This window comes from Felis catus, chromosome B2 (assembly GCF_018350175.1).
Source record: "Felis catus isolate Fca126 chromosome B2, F.catus_Fca126_mat1.0, whole genome shotgun sequence".
NCBI classification, from domain to species: Eukaryota; Metazoa; Chordata; class Mammalia; order Carnivora; family Felidae; genus Felis; species Felis catus.
In genome coordinates this window covers 151,826,097-151,845,447 of record NC_058372.1, presented here as the reverse complement: position 1 = coordinate 151,845,447, position 19,351 = coordinate 151,826,097, and the positions used below count along the sequence as shown (strand labels likewise).

Sequence of the window (19,351 nt, the reverse complement as noted above, 5' to 3'; positions counted from 1 at the left end):
GCTACTGTTGACTGGAAGCTTTGCTGATAACATAAAAGTCAATTAACACATATCTTATATGTTATATGTATTATATGTTGTATTCTTATAATTATATGTTGTATTTCTTATAATTAAGAAAAGAAAATGTTATTAAGAAAATAATAAGAGAAAATGCATTTACAGTACTAAACTGTATCAAAAACAATCTGGGTATAAGTGGACCCATGCAGTTCAAACCTGTGTTGTTCAAGGGTCAGCTGTACTTTATATAATCAGTAAGGTTGTCGTTGCCATGAGGACGGGAAATGTATTATATAAGTTTTTGGATCCAGGACAGAATCTAAATAAGTATAATACTTTTATGTCCATAACCATCAAAGAAAATCCTGTTTTATCCTATGTTTACAATAAAACTTGGGGAAATTTTTATTTAAGCAAGTGCTTTTCAAAAATCTTCTGTGGTTCCCAAACTGCACGCATATAACAGGTGGTCCATCCTAAAAGAACCAATTGCTTGTTTGCTTGTTTTTTTAAAAAAATATTCTAAAACTGTAAAATATAATATTCATATAAGGGAGTGCATAAACACATGTGAAGATTCACAAATGGTTACACATCAATAAGCCTAGTGTTGCCGGGGCTGGAAACTCCATCCCATAGTCCAAACAGGTTCTTCCTACTCACTGTGTACTCATAAGTTATGTAACATAGTTTCTTTTGCTCAACCTTCTAAGACTCATCCACGTTGCTGTATCTTTCCTCTCGTTGAAATTGGTTAGTTTTTTTTTTTTTTTTGTTTTTTGTTTGTTTCTTTGTTTTGTTGTGACATAACCCTCAATTGGTTTATGCACTCTGCTGTTTACGGACATTTGGCTCATTTCCAACTTGGAACCATGAAGAACACTGAATGCCACAAAAACATTTTTGTACTTGTCTTCTGGTGAGGACGATATACAGCTAAGCCGGGAGTTGCTGGGTCATAAGCTGTATGCATCTTCAAATCCGCCAAGCGATGCCACTCCCTTTTCGGGTGCACCGACTTATACTCCCATACAGCATTCGAGTTTCCGCTACTCCACAGTTTTGCCAACTTTTTTTGTATGGTAAGACTTTAAAATGTTTGTCCATCAGGCGCAAATTCTAATGTTTTCTTAGGAAAGAAACCTTTCTAAGGAAAACAACAAAAAATCTGTCCCGCCTCCTTGGGATAGGGGGCGCCCGGCTACCGACGGGAGCAACCAACGAGCGGCGCGAGATAGAGCGGCCAGAGCTGGCGCCGCGAGAAGCCGGAAGCGGCGGGACGTCCGGCTGGGCGCCATCTCGCCGTGAGACAGCAGCAGTCGGAGCAGCGCGATGTTGTCGACGGCCGCGGGGTGCTGGGGACCCGGCAGAGACCTGGCGGTGGAGCCCCACAGCGCCGCCGGCCCTTTGGAGATGCGCTTTTCGCCCTACGCTTTCAACGGAGGGTAAAGACCAGAGAGCCGACCTTTCAATCCCTACCGCCTTCGTGCCTGCTGGAGCCTTGGGAGTCGCGGCCGAGCCCGCGTTCCCCGCCTACCGCAAGCCTCCCTCTCCATGGGTTGCGGAGGGGCAGCTTTGGCCTTAAGTGCTTCACCTTGCAGGCCGGTCACTTGTGCATAGCCTGCTCTTTGTTGCAGTGAGACAGAAGATAGAAACTGAAACCTGGGCTCTGCTACGAAGGAGGTTTAAAAATGGGCCTAACCTCTTACGGCCTGAGTAGGTTTCGCATGTCAAAGGCGAGGCGACAGGTTTAGTGCCTGATGTTAAAAAGTTAGGATTGGTTGGCCACTGTCGTTGGATGCACGGTCGTGTCTGCAGTTGATGATTCTAATCAAACAGCTTAATCGTTTTCTGTTGTTTTAAATGGAAGGCAGCGTTGGTTGACTAGACTTAGTTTCGTAGATGAGAGCTTGGTAAGAACCTGTTTGGGCTATGGGATGGAGTTTCCAGCCCCGGCAACACTAGGCTTATTGATGTGTAACCATTTGTGAATCTTCACATGTGTTTATGCACTCCCTTATATGAATATTATATTTTACAGTTTTAAAATATTTTTTTAAGTTAAGTTTAAGCTTAAGTTCAGGGGAAAAAAAAGTCAGAAGAGGGACCCTTTAATATGTGTACTCTTGCATGTTACCTTCAAGTTGTGTTTTTAAAATTAGCTTTATCTTTAGTACTTTTCCTTCATTGTAGGCTAAAAGTGTTACTAGCAATGTGGAAGGACCCTGCGTTTAGGACTTGTTAACAATGAAGAGGTTTAAATTGAGGCAGTGGTTGTAGGTTACCAACTAAACTTTGTACACACACCCGATTTGAACAAACAGACGGTTCTTGGACATAACCATGTTAATTAATCATGTCTTTATGGATTTGAAACTTTAATGCAGACTTTTGAAATATGTTGGAAAGAGAGTGGAAGTCTCCAATTTTAGCCTCGTTTCTGCCACCGAGGGACAGTGTGGTGTTTGAACAGTGTGGTGTTTCGACTTCTTGAGCCCAGATTTCATTCTCTTTCTTAGCTAGTCATAGTTTAGAGGGAGAATCTGTAGAAAAGCATTTTGTATACTGCAGGCAGTTCCCTTTTTTAATTCTCAGGATAACGGAGTGTTAGGTGGTATTAGCTCCATTTTTACAAATGAGCCAGGGCTCTTGTCATTGCTCTGGTCATAAAGCTGGTGTGCAGTTGAGCCAGGACTTGAATCCATAGCTCGTCGTTGGCCACTGATTTTATGTATGCTTTTACCATTGCACTTCTAAACGCTTTCTGTGATAACGAAGTAGTTACGTCCCAAGATGGGAGGCACATCGTGAGGCAGTTGTAAGAATGACTCTCCAGTGTGTAGAGTACTCATTACTCTTTAACCCCTTGTAATCCAATTTCAGCCATTACTGCTTTACACATTAGTAACTTGTGACCTTGTGATTATTAAGTTACCTTTCTTCAGTCTTCTTTTTCTGTAGCGCCTGTTGCTGCTGGCTCATGGGCAGCCTTTGCTCTGGCAGAACAAGGCTTAGTTCCATGTCCTTTTTCTACTGTCTCGTTAAATGCAGTTCAATCCCATTATTAGCACTCACATCTCATTTGCAGAAGGATAATTCCCAAATCTGTTTCTCTAGGTTTACCTCTCATGAGTTCCTCCTTTCTGGCTTCTTAAATGAAACATTTCTACCTGAATTTTTTCCTGTTATCAAAACTCAAGATACTAAAACAAAAAGCTAGCTAATTATTCCTCTCAGTTACCTTTCCTTCTTTATGCTCATAATTATGCCATTGTGCTGCTCCACCAAGTTTAAAATCTTGGATGTCACAATTGCTCTTCCCACTTCTGTCGCATATTGGTAGTTAGAAAAACCATGTACAATTTGTGTGTTTCCTCAGTATCCCCACTTCTTCCAGTACCACTGCTGCCTTTTTACTGCATTAGTCTTTTTTTTTTTAACACGCACCATATCTTTTGTTTGTTTTATTTCGAGAGAGCTTGCGTGAGAGAGAGCACGAGGGGGCGTGGGGCAGAGGGGGTGTGGGGCAGACAGAATTGCCAGCAGGCTCCGTGATGTCAGCACAGAGCCCGACTCGGGGCCCAAACTCACGAACCCGCACGAACCTGAGCCAAAATCAAGTCTGACACTCAATCAACTGAGCCACCAGGCGCCCTTCTATTGCTATTGCATTAGTCTTATTGGAGCAGTGCTTTCATCCCCTTTCACGTACTATGTTATTGTCACCGTTGCTTCTTTTTTTTATTAAAAAATTTTTTTCTAATGTTTTACTTATTTTTGAGAGAGTGTGAGCAGGGGAGGGTCAGAGAGAGAGGGAGACACAGAATCTGAAGCAGGCTCCAGGCTCTCAGCTCTCAGCACAGAGCCTCATGTGGGGCTTGAACCCACTGATTGAGAGATCATGACCTGAGCTGAAGTCGCATGCTTCACCAGCTAAGCCACCAAGGCGCCCCTGTCACAGTGGCTTCTTAAAACTTCACTTTGCAAATGTAACTGTTCTCATTCCAAAATCTTTAGTTTGGCATTTGGGATTTTCTCAAGTCAGACCCATGTCCCTCACATAAGCCTTATGTTCCTCCACTAGTTCACACAGAACACCTTAGTAAGTTGTTTGAATGTTTATTTGTATTATTACCTGTTTCCCTTTATTCATTGTCCACGTTACCTGAAATGCCATCCTTTTGCACTTCAGAACTTCAGTGCAGATCCCACCTCAGTAAAAATATGGATAACATTTTCTCATTGCTTATGTTCTGTGAGGTACTGTGCTAGGTGCTTTATGTGATCTGTGTCATTTGACTCAGTCATCCTGTAACACAGGAACTGTTACTACCAACAACTCAAACTTGGATAATTTGTCTGAGGTCACAGAGTTAGGAAGTGGCAAGGACAGGTCTCCAGTAACTCCAGAGCCCAGGTTCTCAGTGGTCACAATCTACTGCCTCATATATCTATGCCATAGCGATCATAGCTAACACTAGAGGACCAGTTATGTTTCAGGTACTAGTAAAAGGGCTTTGTAATTATTAACTTAATTCTTGCGGAATCCTAGTAAGGTAGTTACTGTTACGATCTCTGATCTATATGAGGACATTGATGCCTTGGGAAGTTGAACAGCTTACCCGCAGTCTCATATCTAATAAGTGAGAGATCCAGAATTAGAACTGGACAGACTGCTTTGGGAGTTCATGCTCTAGCCTCTTCAGTAAACTGAATCATAAATCATACAGCCACGAAGGAGAAAGTTTGTTCTTTGTTCATTCATTTCTAACAGATATTTGGGTGTCCACTGAGTGGTAGATACTAAATAAGGACTTGGATAAAAAATGAAAAGCATTAAGTCCTTTGAGCTCAGAGAGCTTTTGGTGTGGCACCACTGTCTACACCTGATCCTCATGGCCCTGTTTTGTGATATCAGTACCTTGCACAAGTAGGTATTTAATTTTTTGATGATGTTATGATAATTCAGTGGTTTTTCTGTTACCTTCTGCGAAGTGACCTACGCTTTGACTTAGGCTTGTGTTGTTTTTTAGGGAGTACTTAAATTTTTTTTCCTAGACGACTTATAGCCAGGGATCCTTTCCCACTGATCTTTCTACTTTCTTCTGAGTCCTGCTCTTGCTCAAATCTAGTGGGTTTTGTCCAATAATGTGCTATGAAGAGCTCTCCTCTAGAGAGGTAGTATTACCATCCGCAAGTATTCACTAATTTTTGTGTCCGCCCCCCCCCCCCCCCCCCTCCCAGGACTGTATTGGCAATCGCTGGAGAAGATTTTTCAATTGTGGCTTCTGACACTCGATTGAGTGAAGGATATTCAATTCACACCAGGGACAGCCCCAAGTGTTACAGACTGTAAGTAAATATTTCTAAGGACATACTTCCTGGCACCTTGTGATGATTTATTGCTGTAAGAGATTCCACTTCTAAACAGTTTGTTTCATGAGTTTTTAGATTGCCTGTTTGGAGCTTAGTTTGCATTTTTGTTAGAAAACAGTTTTCTAAATTAGTATTCCCTAATATGATATGCAGTGTTTTAAAAAAATTTTTTAATGTTTGTTTACTATTGAGAGAGAGACAGTATGAGCAGGGAGGAGCAGAAAGAGAGAGGGAGACACAGAAACCGAGGCAGGCTCCAGGATATGAGCTGTCAGCACAGAGCCGGATGTGAGGCTCAGACTCACAGATTGCGAGATTATGACCTGAACCGACATTGCACACTTAACCGACTAAGCCACCCGGGTGTCCCCACATCGCTTTTATTATTAGCATTTTACTATAACGCTTTATTTATTTATAAAATATCTATAAAATATTTATAATATTGTAAATATTTTATCACATAGCTTTGTATTTTTCTATCTGTTAATCCATTACATGTTTTTTAAATCTCCCATTTTTTTTTTTAACCTGAAATGTTTAATTTAGCCATATCCTAAGCAGTTATATCTGTGAGCCACTGTCTTAAGGACCAGGTATATTTTTTCTAAAACATAAAAGTGAAGTCATATGCACTGATGACCAATAGTTTGTATTTGACATTTTTGGGAACTGTTACAGTTGGTGGTTAATTCCTAAATTAGGCCACAAGAGCCTTTTAAGCCTGAATTGTAACAGGAATGGATTGATGGGATTTGGGTACCTTGGACAGGGCCTTGTGCTATAAGAAGTAGGTAAAGAGGACTCTGGCTTCTTTCCTGGGTCCAGGGCTAGCGCACACCCTACCTAAAGAACAATCAATACCGGTTTTCATCTTCCCAGTTCTCTTCCTGTATTCTTCTTCCATCTTTTGATATTTAATTCATAGTGCATCCATGCTATCTTTTTTCTTCTAAGATGTTTTATAATTTGAAAGTAGTAAATGTCACAGATAAAATTTAAGAACATAACTTTACAAATACCATTCTCTTGTAAGGTTCTGTTCATCTTTGTAATGTTCTGTATTAGTGTGTGTGCTACTGAAGGGAATACCTGGGTTTTTTTGTTTTTTTTTTTTTTACTTTTTATGCAGTACTTTAGGTATATAGATAGGTACAACATTAGTGATTTCATATGTCTCCCTGTCATCCGTCTTTAGCCTTAAATCATACATAGAGCTAAAACTGCCTGTCTGCACTTAATCCCATACCCTGTGGGCTGACTTAGAGCCAAACTTGCCTCTTGCCCACCTGTTTGAGACTCTACATTTAACTTTATTCTTTGCATGCAAACACCCCTTCCTTTGATATATGTGAAGATTTGGGAAAAGCATCTTGAAGCTCTAAGATTTTGTCCTACCCTATTGGTATTATTAACCCATCTTGTTAGTAAAGGCAGTATAGCTTTATGGGAGCTTGGAGCTCTTTAACTGAGTGCAGTGAGGTTGATTGTAGGGATAGATCAGGAAATGTTGATGCCCCCAGAGGTGTCATTAGTCCCTCTAGTTGGACAGATATGGTTTGTATGAATCCCTCATAAATATCTGAAAGGAAGAGTTTATCATGTGATTTCTCCTATGTTTCTTGATGAAACTGGTGTAGGTTTCCTTATAGATTGATATTAAGATTTAGGAATTTTTGAGACCTGGTTGAATTTGTATGGATAAACCAAAATTGAATCACTTCCCCAGTGGTGGGCATTAAATTGTTTTTTGTTTGTTTTGTTTTGGAGAGCCATTAACATAATATGTAACTTCACAAGAAAGCCTATAGTATATTATGTATACTTCACAAGTAAGCCTATAGTATATCTTTGCAAATTTATGTGAGTAGATTGATGGGATGAATTTATAGCAATGGAATTATTGCATAAAAGTGACGTTCACGTAAATTTTTACTGGATACTGCCAAATGGCCCTTCTAAAAAGTTAAATTGATGTATATTTTTGCCCAGTTATTAAGAGTACCCATTTTCGGTGCCTGGGTAGCTCAGTTGGTTGGGCATGCGACTTTGGCTCAGGTCATAATCTCACGGTTTGTGGGTTCAAGCTCCACATCCAGCTGTCTGCTGTCGGCACAGAGACTGCTTCAGATCCTCTGTCTCCCTCTTTCTCTGCCCCTTGCCTGCATTGTCTCTCTCTCAAAAATAAACATTAAAAACAGGGGGAGTACCCATTTTCCACAACCCCTCACTAGCATTAGGCCTTATTAACAGGTTGAAATCATCACCTGTGTAGATTTGGATTTGTGAATGACATGAAGGCTCTTTTCATACATTTATGGTGACTTGCGTCTTTCTTTATATGACTCCTATAACTTTACCAATCTTTCCATTGCGAGGTTTTTTTTAAATTGAGATATAATTGACATGTAACAGTAGTTTCAGGTGTACAACATGATTACATATTTGTGTATTTTGCACCACCATAAGTCCAGTTAACATCTGTCCCCATATTTATTACAGAATCTTTTCTTGTCTTGAGAACTTTTAAGATCTATTCTCAGCAACTTTGAAATATTCAGTACAATGTTGGGCGCCTGGGTGGCTCAGTCAGTTAAGCATCTGACCCTTGATTTCTGCTCTGGTCATGATCTCACGATTTGTCAGTTTGAGCACTGACCGTGTGAAGCCTGCTTGGGATTCTCTTTCTCCTCCTCTCTCTGCTCTTCTCCTGATCTCTCTCTTTCTCAAAATAAATAAACTTTTAAAAAAGTTAAAAAAATTCAATGCAGTGTTATTAACTATAGTCACCATGCTGTACATTATATACCATGATGTACTGTGTTAATGCTTTTGATTGTAGGAGTCATTTTATTTCATTTTTTAAGTGTTTATTTATTTTGAGAGAGCGAGAGAGCTAGTGCGCGCGAGCAGGGAAGGGGCAGAGGGAGGGAGAGAGAATCCCAGACACACTCCACACCGGCAGTGCAGAGCCCCATGTGGGGTTTCATCCAAACAACCGTGAAATCATGACCTGAGCTGAAATCAAGAGTTGAATGCTAACCGACTGAGCCACCTAGGTGCCCCTGTAGGAACCCTTTTAGATAAAGGAAGTTAATATAAGACTTTGGTCATATCTATTACAATTTTTTTTTTTTTACTTTATCATTTTTCTCTATAAAAGTTTTAATTTGACGAAATTTATGAAATTTTTTTTGTGAAAGCATTGGGTTGTATCATATTTAAATAGGTGGCTGTCAGCCCAAGATTGTATCACCTATGTCTTCTTTAGGCAATTCATACTTTAATTTTTCTGGAAGTCTTTGATTCACCTATAATTTATTTAGGTATGAAATGATGACACTGCCCTCCCCACACAACAAAGTGCTAACTAGTCCTGTTACCATTTGGTGAATAACGGGAATAGGGGTTTTATATTTAAAATTGCTGAAGACATGTTTTACTTTACTATCTAACCAGCCCAGTTTCCTGAAATGTGCTCTTTACAGAACAGACAAAACAGTCATTGGATGCAGCGGGTTTCATGGAGACTGTCTTACCCTGACAAAGATTATTGAAGCAAGACTAAAGGTAGATACTTTTGTTACGTGTCTGTACTTTACAAAGTTAGTAATGATTTATTAGATTGTCACTCAGAATAGCTGGAGAAGCTCTAAGTTAGCAGGTGAAACCATAACCTGTTCTAGAAGTGAAATGATACTGTTAATGAAATGATAGCCACATTAAAGTAGCGTAATGTGAAACTGCAGGGTATTTAAAATCTCTGTACAGTATAAAGGGTTCTCTACTCTTATGGAGATAGCCTGGTCAGGGTTTCTTCTGAAGATAATCTTCCTTCAAAAACAAAAATTCTGTGGAGGAGGCAAGCTTTTAGACAGGTGCTTGGTTTGGAACACCATCAACTGACGTGCTCTCCCTCGTTCAAGCATTGGACTCTTAGTTGACAGGATGCACGGGCAGGAATAGAAATAGATAAGTCAGGAGTTTGGATGAGAGGCACAACCTAAGCTGTCGCCACCTAACACCTTAGTAGGCTTTAGTCGACAGCCAGCTGAGGAAGTTTGGGCATAGAATAGATGGGGGCGGAAGAGCTGAAAAGGGTGGTATGAGGAGGAAGTGAGGAAGGAGGCAAACCAGCCTGTTCTACAGTTTGTAAAGGGGCTGACACTGTCACTGCCTCCATGTCTTCTGTGCGAGATGGGGACGGTGTGAGGAACAGAGGAGTACTGACTGACTCTTAATAAAAGTAAAGGCACGTCTTGATTTTTATTATGGCCCGTGTATATTAAACAGCATGTAACAAATAATTTCAAGGAGAGTAGGATAGGAGTAATTTAAACCATATTAAAATGGATTTTATCTGTAATAATAACCAGTAAATGCAAACTCTTCTTAGCTGGCAAAAATGCAGGGCTGGTGTAGGATTTAATTTTTTAGGTTATGTGTCATAATTTTATGTAGTTGGTAAGGCCAACCTGGTACATGAAGAAGTTACCAGAGGTGGTCACGTTCTATGTTTGCCTATTAGTGAATAACACTTGAAATTGTATACACTTATGAATGATGTCCTAGGTATTGGAGTATGTAGTAAATTTAACAGATACCTGTTTTGGAATAATTTCAAAATTGTTCAGTAAAATACAGAAATGATTTCATTTGGTATTGATCAATTGTTAATACTTATTTAAATTCTTTACATTGAAAGTTTTATTGATTTACATTTATTGACATATTTATTCGATTTCTGGTGCATATTTTGCAGATGGAACTTACAGTACAAAAGTACACAGACCAGCAGAATAGTGTTGTGTTAACAAAGTATAACAAGGAGCAGGGAATTCAACTTAATTACACAATCCTTGAAATTTCTCTTTCATGTGTTATTATATAAATGATGCAGTGATTATACTGTTGATGCTTGATTTTGAAATGAAATGAAGATTTTTTTCTAATTTTCCGTATTTAGCTATTGTTATTTTGGTCTGTGTTCTTAGGTAAATCTTTGGAGATGTTTGCTATGTGGCTGATAAATTGGTGAACTCATTTTATGTTTGAAATTTTTGTAGAATTTCTCTATTGGATAATTTAGGATTCCCTAAGAGTGAATAAATCTAGGATTCAAAATCACTAAAAGGTTTGTTTTGGATACTTCTGGTCTCCACTATAGACACTTTAAGGAGCAGGACCACTTCCCTGTACTAGAATCATGCAGAGTAAGGGTCCTGCCCTCATGTCTTCTGTTCTCATAGATCCCTCCTTTGCAAAGAGAAGGACTTCTATCTGGGTCTGATCAAAGGTCAGCAAATTTTACCTGTAAAGGGCCAGATAGTAATTATTTTCAGCTTTATGGGTCATTTGATATCTGTGGTAACTATCAGCTCTGCTGTTGTAATGCACGAGGATGTATAGATAATATGTAATCAAAAAATATGTTTTAATAGAGCTTTATTTGCAGAAACAGTTGTTGGGCTGGATTTTGTCCATGGACTATACAGTTTGCTGACCCTGGTCTAGAGGCAGAGTAAAGGAGAGCTAGATTTAAAACACCCTCCCAGGTCACTGTATAAACATATTATGTGTGCATTTGCTCTTGAATTAGCAGTTCCTGAGATATGGATGGCATGGAGAATAGAGTCTTTAAATCAGACAACTGAGGAAAATTTAGCATTCTTTCCCTTAATTTTTATAGCCCCCAAAATGGCATGATACGATAGATTATTATTTTGTCTTAGTATGTTTGTGTGTTCTTGAAAGAAATAGACATCGTTTCACCAAGATTTGCATTCATCCTTTAATTTACAGTTCCTTGTTCACGTCTGTAATATATTCTGCCTCTCCGTGCCTGTTACTTTCATTAATAATTGCAGATGTATAAGCATTCCAATAACAAGACCATGACTACGGGGGCGATTGCTGCAATGTTGTCTACAATCCTCTATTCAAGGCGCTTCTTTCCATACTATGTTTACAACATCATCGGGGGACTGGATGAAGAAGGTAGAATTCTCGTTCTGGAAAATGAAGGGGGGTGGCATGTTTTAGATATGTATGTTTCCCTCTAGAGTTGAAAAGAATAATAAATAGCATCTTGCCCAACACTTTTATTTTCTGTTAATTAAAGCAATAAGGAACTGAAGCTTAAAGGGGAATAAAGAGATGATCCAAAGACACACCACAGGTTGTGTACTAAAACTCTAATAATGACTGTTAGGCATGCTGTTCCTTTACTGTTTACTGAATATCTTGCAGGAGTTTAGTAGTAGATAATTAGCATTTTAATCTTGTGGAAAAAATCTGACTTGGAGGAGCTTGACCTTATGATTCTACATAACAAATGTATTTGACTTAAGTTGTTAACACTGATGCCTTAAAAGAAATGTATGCATTTCCAACAGTGTTTTCAGAACATTCTGAAACACCTCTTTGATTTTCTGTTAGTCAGAACAGGAGGGCCTAAGAAAATCAGTCTCATTACTTGACATGTCCATCCTGTTTTTGATCTAAAGCTGTATTACGCAGCAGGGACACGGATGGTTTTCACCAGGTTTCATTTGGATTGACTTTCGGTTGCTTCCAACAACTAGATGCTATACTATCTCTCAGGACAGATCTGTGCCACCATTTACAGTAGTCCATTGAAGAAAGAAGTTCTAGAGATGTTTGGCTGAGAACAACGTATTGAAATATCTCTACAGAGAGGAAAACTTTCTGGATAGTAGGGAGTTGGGCTCCTCTCCTACTCTCCCCACTTTTCCTCCTGTCCCTTCTGTTCCATGGGCTCTTCCTTTGTTTTCCCTCTGTCTTAACAGCTGCCCACATAAATGGCCCCCGAGAGCACTCTGGTCATTTTACCCACCATGGTTTAGATGTAGACAAATTAGGGTGACAATTTATTTGGAGTCTTTCAGCCTTCCTTGAAAGTAAGACAGAATATAAAGCATAGAAACAGCCAATAAAAATTCATTACCCTTAACAAGTTAAATTCTAGCCACAGATTAGCTTGCCTAGCCCAGCTTGCTGGACACTTTTTTTTCCACCTAAATTATGTCTGACTTGAATGTTAGATCAATAAATTCAGGTTTTAGCAACATTAGTCATAGCTATCATTGAATTTTAGCATGCCAGACAATGTCCTTTGAGTTTCACTGAGAGTCAGAGGCTAATTTGGGAACACTTACATCTACTGAAGGGCAAAGCTAAGGTTTGGGTTGATCTGTTTCTCGAGTTCAAAGCCCTGTTCTCTGATGTTTTGGTCAGGCATTTCTGTCTTTTATAATCTTGTCTGCTTTGATTGTCCTTGAAATTTATTTTCACTTCTTAGAGGAATTTGTGTAGCAAAGCAGTCTTTTTTGTCTGTTCCCCCAAGACACTTCAGCTTTTACCATGCTTTCCTGTTTTCTTGGTTTATTTCCTTGCTTTGGTGGTGTGTCTCTCTCAAGAGATTTCTGGAAAAAGAAATCCGGAGAACTTGTTTTGAGACTTTGCTTTTATTCTGGTGTTCTGCAATTTTATAGTGATACCCTTTGTACAAGATCTTTTCCCTATTTGTGTCTTCTCCTGTTCACTTCCCCACTGTCTCGACAATCACCTGGATTGTGATCTTCTATTTTATTATAATTCTTCCCTGGCATATTGTCCATCCCTTTGTCTTTTTCTTCTCTGAAGATTTCCTCAGGTTTAGATTTTATCCTGTACTACATTCTTACTTCTGCTGTCATTAATTTCCAAGAACTTTTCCAATTCTCTGGCTTCCTTATTTTTTTTCTCTAAGTATGTTCTCATTAGATGTACTCCCCTTGATATTTTCCTGTGATCTCCGCATTTTATCGGATTAATTTTTTTTCATTTTATTTTTGACTTCTGTTTTCTATGTTGGAGTCTTCCTTCAAATTTCCGTTGATTTTTGGCCATTCATTCTTATTGAAGAGTGGTAGGCCAAAATCTGAGTAAAGGGTGGTATTGGCCTGACAGTTTTCCATTTACTGCCCTGTACCCAGACTGCACATATGCCAGGTGTCCCCAAGTCCAGGGTATCTGGGACCTTGTTTCCAGTTTTTCTTTTTTGTGGAGGTGGAGACTTGGAGAGCAGTATTCTTTATTGAGACCTTTAGGGTAGTTGGGTCATTGGCTGTCCTTCAGGACACTGGGGTCAACGGCTAAATTAGGACGGTGGGATCAATAGTTACCCTTCAGGACACTGGATCGAACAGCTGCCCTTCAGGATAGCCAGGTGAGTAGCTGTCTTCTTGGACCTCTGTGCCTTTAACTCTCTAGTTGCAGTCATACTTTAAAAAGTTTTCCACCCAAAAGTAATAATGGCTTTAGTTTTTCTGTAACAAAAACAATAGTAGTTGCAGAAGTTTCAAATAGTACTGGAAGAGACAAAAATGAAAGTAGTTATCACCTCAAAGCCTATATTTAGAGTTAATTACAATTAAACTTCCAGTAAACCTGCTTACAGGTATCTTGGTAGTCATACATGTTTGTGCACTTTACAAGTAGAATGTGGTGTATGCATCTTTATGTTGGATGTATTGTCATGGAGATCGTTTTATGCTAGTGAATAAAGATGCGTAATGACTCAGTGACTTGCATAGGGTACAGCTACACTGCAGTTTGCCTCCCAGTCCTCTGCAGGTCATTTAGGCGGTTTCCAGTTTCCTTAATCTAAGCGATGTGATGAATGTCTTTGTACGTACAGTTTTGTATACTTTTTCTTTTCTTTTTTTTAAATTTTATTTTTTTAAACTTACATCCAAATTAGCATATATTTGTATACTTTTTCAACCATGCGTACTTCCCTGGAAAAAATTCTCAGAAGTTGTGTGTCTGGGTCAGAGGATATATATTTTTGGCATTTTGATGCCATCACTAGTTTGCCCTTCGGAAAAGACCACCAGTGGACCCTCCTGGCAGCAGGGGCATGAGTACCTGGGGTTCTTTGGGCATCCTCACTACTCTTAAAGATCTTTACCCAATAAATATTTTATTATTTTAATTTACATGTAATTTTTGTGTGCTGAAGTTGGGCATTTATTTGTGTTTTTTGATCTTCGCTTTTCTTCTTTGGAGACTGACCTGTGTATTAACCTTTGCTTATTTCCTTATTTGCAGGTTAGTCTTTTTAAAAAATTATTTATAAGCATGCCATCTAACTGTGTCAACTCTGTAATATCCGTGGTGGTGGATGCCTCCCAAGAATGTTCTTCGTCTCTTACATTTTGGGGGTTGTCTACCTGTGCAGCATTTTCTGAAGTTCGTGTGGTCCAATCTGTTGGTCTTTTCTTTGTGGCATTGAGTGTCCTACTTTGTTAGACTCCCACCTCCAAGGTTTTCTTTCTAGCACTTGTTTTGACTTTATTTTTTTACATTGAAGCCATGGTGCTTTTTTAAAGAATTATTTTGGTGAGGAAAAGCACTCTACAGATAAGATTCATGCCATTCTGCTCTCGTGTTACAAAAGTCTCTTTTGCCTTTGCTAAGTGGGAAGGTCTTTGAAACTCTGGTCTTCGACTTATTCTGCTCTTGTTTTTCTCAACTCCGTGGCGTATGGTTTTTCTGAAATTGGTTCTGCCTTTAGTTGAAATTTTTGGGCCTCGTTTTACTTGTGGCCTGTTGGCCTCCTGAGAGAGATTGTTGTTCTTTTTTGGCTTTGTATTTCCTGTCCCTTTCTTTGTGTGTTGAAGTTAGTGAACTGCCCACTGTGATCTCAATCTTGTCCCAAGCTCGCTTCCAACAAAAACACTTAACCTGGGGGTCTCCTGAGTGACTTCAGCACCTTACATGCTGCCTTCTCAGCAGAGAATTGTAAGTAATTGTGCAACAGAAAAACTACACAGAGCTACGGGTGGCAGATGTCCATGGGTAGGAAGAAGACTGTCCTTATCCCACATCTCCCAGGTGAGCTACTGAGGTGCTTCAGTTCTGGTGTAATGTGTTTTAGAGATCAGTTATATCACTTTAAAGTCATACCTCGTCAAATGATCCCTGATTTTTCACACCCAAAACACAGGGAATTTTTCGTTTCTTTTATTTGACAGAGTGTGTGCACTGGTAAGCAGGGGAGAGGAGAGGCAGAGAGAGATGGAGGGAGGGAGGGAGGGAGAATCTCAAGCAGGCCGCACGATCATCATGGAGCCCGATGCAGGGCTTGATCCCATGAGCCTGGGATCATGACCTGAGAGCTGAAACCAAGAGTCAGACACTCAGCTAACTGAGCCACCCAGGCACCCCCCCCCAAACACAGCTGTTTTTAAAAGGCCTTAAAAAAAAATTACGGTGACACGTGTGCTTTGTAACAGATTCAGTACCTAAGCATATAAGTGATTCCCTTCTTTTCTTGCCTTCAGTCGCATGAAGATAACTACAGTTTTCAGTTTATCTTGCCATACTTGTTTGTGTGCTTATACAAATATGTTATATGCTTTTTTTTTATTGCTTTTTTTTATGCCTGTAATAGGAAATAGGATTCTGTTATACACATTATAGAGTTATTCATTTTACATTGTCTTGTGGTTATGTCCCCAGTCCCGTCTTCCTCTTCCATACCGGTTTTTGCTAATGGATTTTAGGTTGCTTAGAAATTTTTGCTCTTTTAAGAGAGACAGAATAAGCCTTCTTATAGGTATATCCTGTTCTACAAGTTAGATTGTTACTGGGTCATTGGGTGCATGCTTTATATTTTGATAGATTCTCTTGCCAGATTGCTCTTTAAAAAGGCATAGCAATTTATGCACGCTTCAGGAGAGCCTGAGAGGCCCATTTATCCTTACACTGATAGTACTCTGCAACTGTTGTTAAGAATGGGTACATTCAGGGGCGCCTGGGTCCCTCAGTCGGTTAAGCATCCTACTTCAGCTCAAGTCATGATCTTGTGGTTTGTGAGTTCGAGCCCCGCATTGGGCTCAGAGCCTGGAACCTGCTTCGGATTCCGTGTCTCCCTCTCTGTCTGCCCCTCCCCCTCTTGCACTCTGTGTCTGTCTCTCAAAAATAAATGTATATATAAAAAAAAAGAATGGGTACATTCAAACTCTGGTGTTGTGTTTTGTTTGCAAAAGTGATTCTTAACTCTGGTAGTACAAAGCAATGTTTATGTTTTAGGCAGAACTAACTTTTTGCATGTGGCATTTGTGTTTTTCTGAAAATTTTCCTGTATTAAATCAGTTTTTTTATGGTGTTGATGCTAAAGGTGCTTACTGTTTAAAAACACACGGTAAGTTTTCCTTGTGACCGTTCACATTCAACAGTAGTAGAATTTTAAACTCACGTCTATGCTAGAACGACAATAGCATTTTTTAGGAATGTGGTGAGGAGCTTGGTGCAGAACTCAGAGCAGGACCTATGACTGCTAACCAGTGTGCCTGTGAGACCACATACATATTGGGATCCACTGGGTGGTAATTGGCCATGTCAGCTTGGCGAGAGCCTGAAGCTCCGGGTGTCAAACACGCCATAAGGAGACCAGAGTGGGCAGGTGTACCTCTGACTCCCTTGTGAGTGGAGGCGAGCAGACTGCGGGGTTAACAGTGAGTGTGGCTGAAATTTTAGCTAAGTTCATAGTCCGTTTTGTGTCCCACTTTGTGTCCCACTGGATCTATTTTTACCGTGATTTGGGATGGTAGTCAGGATGCGTCCTTATGGAAACTGTCTTATTCTTTCAGGGAAGGGAGCTGTGTACAGCTTTGACCCAGTAGGGTCCTACCAGAGAGACTCCTTCAAGGCCGGAGGCTCAGCAAGTGCCATGCTACAGCCCCTGCTCGACAACCAGGTAAGGAGACTGCATCCGTGTTGCTGTGACGTTAACACAAAGTGCCTTCCTCTGAGTTCTGTTCACCGGCTCAGGAGAGTGGAGAAATCAAGGGTTTCTTGTGCATCGCTATTGTTTTCGGTGGGCTGATTTGCCCTACCCAGACCTTCTTGTCTCTCTGTGTTCTGCTGGCTCTCTTGTGGCCTCTCACCTACTCTGTAGTGTCTTCCCCTGACACCGTGACTTCCAGGTCTCCTGTGTCTACAACGGTCGACCATGTTTTCAGTTCTCCTCTTGCCACCTTACCTGAAGCACTTGCAAATATCTTTTTCCCCACATTCACCATTTGTTTGTCACCTGATTTTATATTCTAACTTCCAAGTACATTTTTAATTTGCCCCCTTTCCTCTTACCGTTGCCTGAAATCAGGCCTGCATTTCCCATCATCCTTTCTGCCGCCAAGCTTACTTCTTTGTGTTTCTGAAATATGTGTGTACAGTTACTCGTGCATATTACTTATCTTCCTCATCACCCGTCACTCCGCTTCCACCTAGACCTTTGGTGTGGTGGGCCTGTCCCGTCACCAGGCCTTTGGGCATAGCACGCCCTGGATCTGGAGTGTTACTCCTCTCTGACTCTGGTTTATCCTTCACACTCTGTACCCAAGTGTGTCTTCTGACGAAGCCTCTCTCTTCAGGGAGACTTAGTTATGGCTGCTAGGGATTCTCGTGGCTCTTTTTTGTTTTTCTTAGTGGTAGCACATTGTATAATGGTACTCTGCTTTCGTATGTCCACCTCTCTAGGTGATGTGTGCTTCTCAGGAGCAGCAGCTTTGTCTCCGTGAACATTTGTCAGGTTTTAGGAATGTATAATTTAGCCAGGTCTGGAAGCATTTCAGTTGAGAGATATTTTAAATGTATGTGATGTATTCATGATGAATCCTTAGCTACGTGAAGGCACTGGGGAGGCTTGAACCACCTTTGTACTGTCACGTGATGCCTCATTCAAGTTTCCTGTCCCACCAGGTTGGTTTTAAGAACATGCAGAATGTGGAGCATGTCCCACTGTCCTTGGACAGAGCCATGCGGCTTGTGAAAGATGTCTTCATTTCAGCGGCAGAGAGGGACGTGTACACTGGGGATGCACTCAAAATCTGCATCGTGACCAAGGAGGGCATCAGGGAGGAGACCGTTCCCCTGAGGAAGGATTGATTTGTGTGCTGTTATCATTAATCACTTCACAACTGGTTAATTTTGTATCCTGGAACTATTGGACTGGTGTATTAAATAAAACCTGAAGTAATTCTTCTAAGCAGGACAAATCTAGAAAGTATAATTTCGTTTTCCTTTCCTTTTCTTCATTCTTCTCATATTTTTCTGTCTTCCAGAGCTATTTTTGTATTTTAATTATTTTTTTTTTAATTAAAAAGAAAGTTTTTTAAGTAAGCTCTATGTCCAGCATGGGGCTTAAGCTCACGACCCCAAGATCAAGAGTTGTACATTTCCCCAACTGAGCCAGACGGGTGTCCAAACAGGTCATGTCACTTTTTCCTTATATTTATGAGCAAGAAATTAATCTGGAAAAGATGACTGTTTTGATCAGCTTATCATTGCGTGATGGCCAGCCTATCTTATGCAGAGGGTTTTTGGAATTGATTATAAAGTCCACCCAGCTCTCTTTAAAGGGTAGATTACCTTTAAACCACTGCTTTTATCAGTTTTATTAATGAATGTAAAGGGAAATGGAAGATCTTAAGATATTCCCTGGGGATGTTAAACGGTCTGAAATGACTGGGAGAAAAATCTGCAAATCAACCAGCATAGAAGAAAATTACAAAAGTAAATAGCCCCTTAAATGAGCTTTAGCCACTAATCAGGAAGAATTTTTATAAACACTTTAAGAATATTAAATCCGAAGGGCGCCTGGGTGGCTCTGTCGAGCCAGTTGAGCGTCTGACTCTTGGTTTGAGTTCAGGTCATGATCTCCCAGTTCCTGGGATTGAGCCCCACGTCGGGCTCTGTGCTGACAATGCGGAGCCTGCTTGTGATGCTCTCCCTCTTTCTGCCCCTGCCCTGCTTGTGCTGTCTCTCAAAATAAACATTTAAAAAATACGTTAAATCTGAGACCTAAGTCTTGATAGAGCTAATATAAAATACATTTTATCTCCATTACATGTAATGCTGGAGCAGTTTCTTTGGTGTGAACAAGTCCGATGATATGGTGTAA

The 19,351-nt window shown here is 40.2% G+C and overlaps 1 protein-coding gene across 1 annotated transcript; it reads left to right on the top strand.

The window, feature by feature from the left end:
• Window positions 1-1,277: 1,277 nt before the first annotated feature.
• PSMB1 (proteasome 20S subunit beta 1) lies at window positions 1,278-18,442 on the top strand. The gene is made up of 6 exons (XM_003986715.5): window positions 1,278-1,448; window positions 5,248-5,355; window positions 8,868-8,949; window positions 11,247-11,376; window positions 17,040-17,146; window positions 18,151-18,442. The coding sequence occupies exons 1-6, from the start codon at window positions 1,336-1,338 to the stop codon at window positions 18,334-18,336; spliced, it is 726 nt and encodes a 241-aa protein (XP_003986764.1). The 5' UTR covers window positions 1,278-1,335; the 3' UTR covers window positions 18,337-18,442.
• The last annotated feature ends 909 nt before the right edge of the window (window positions 18,443-19,351 follow it).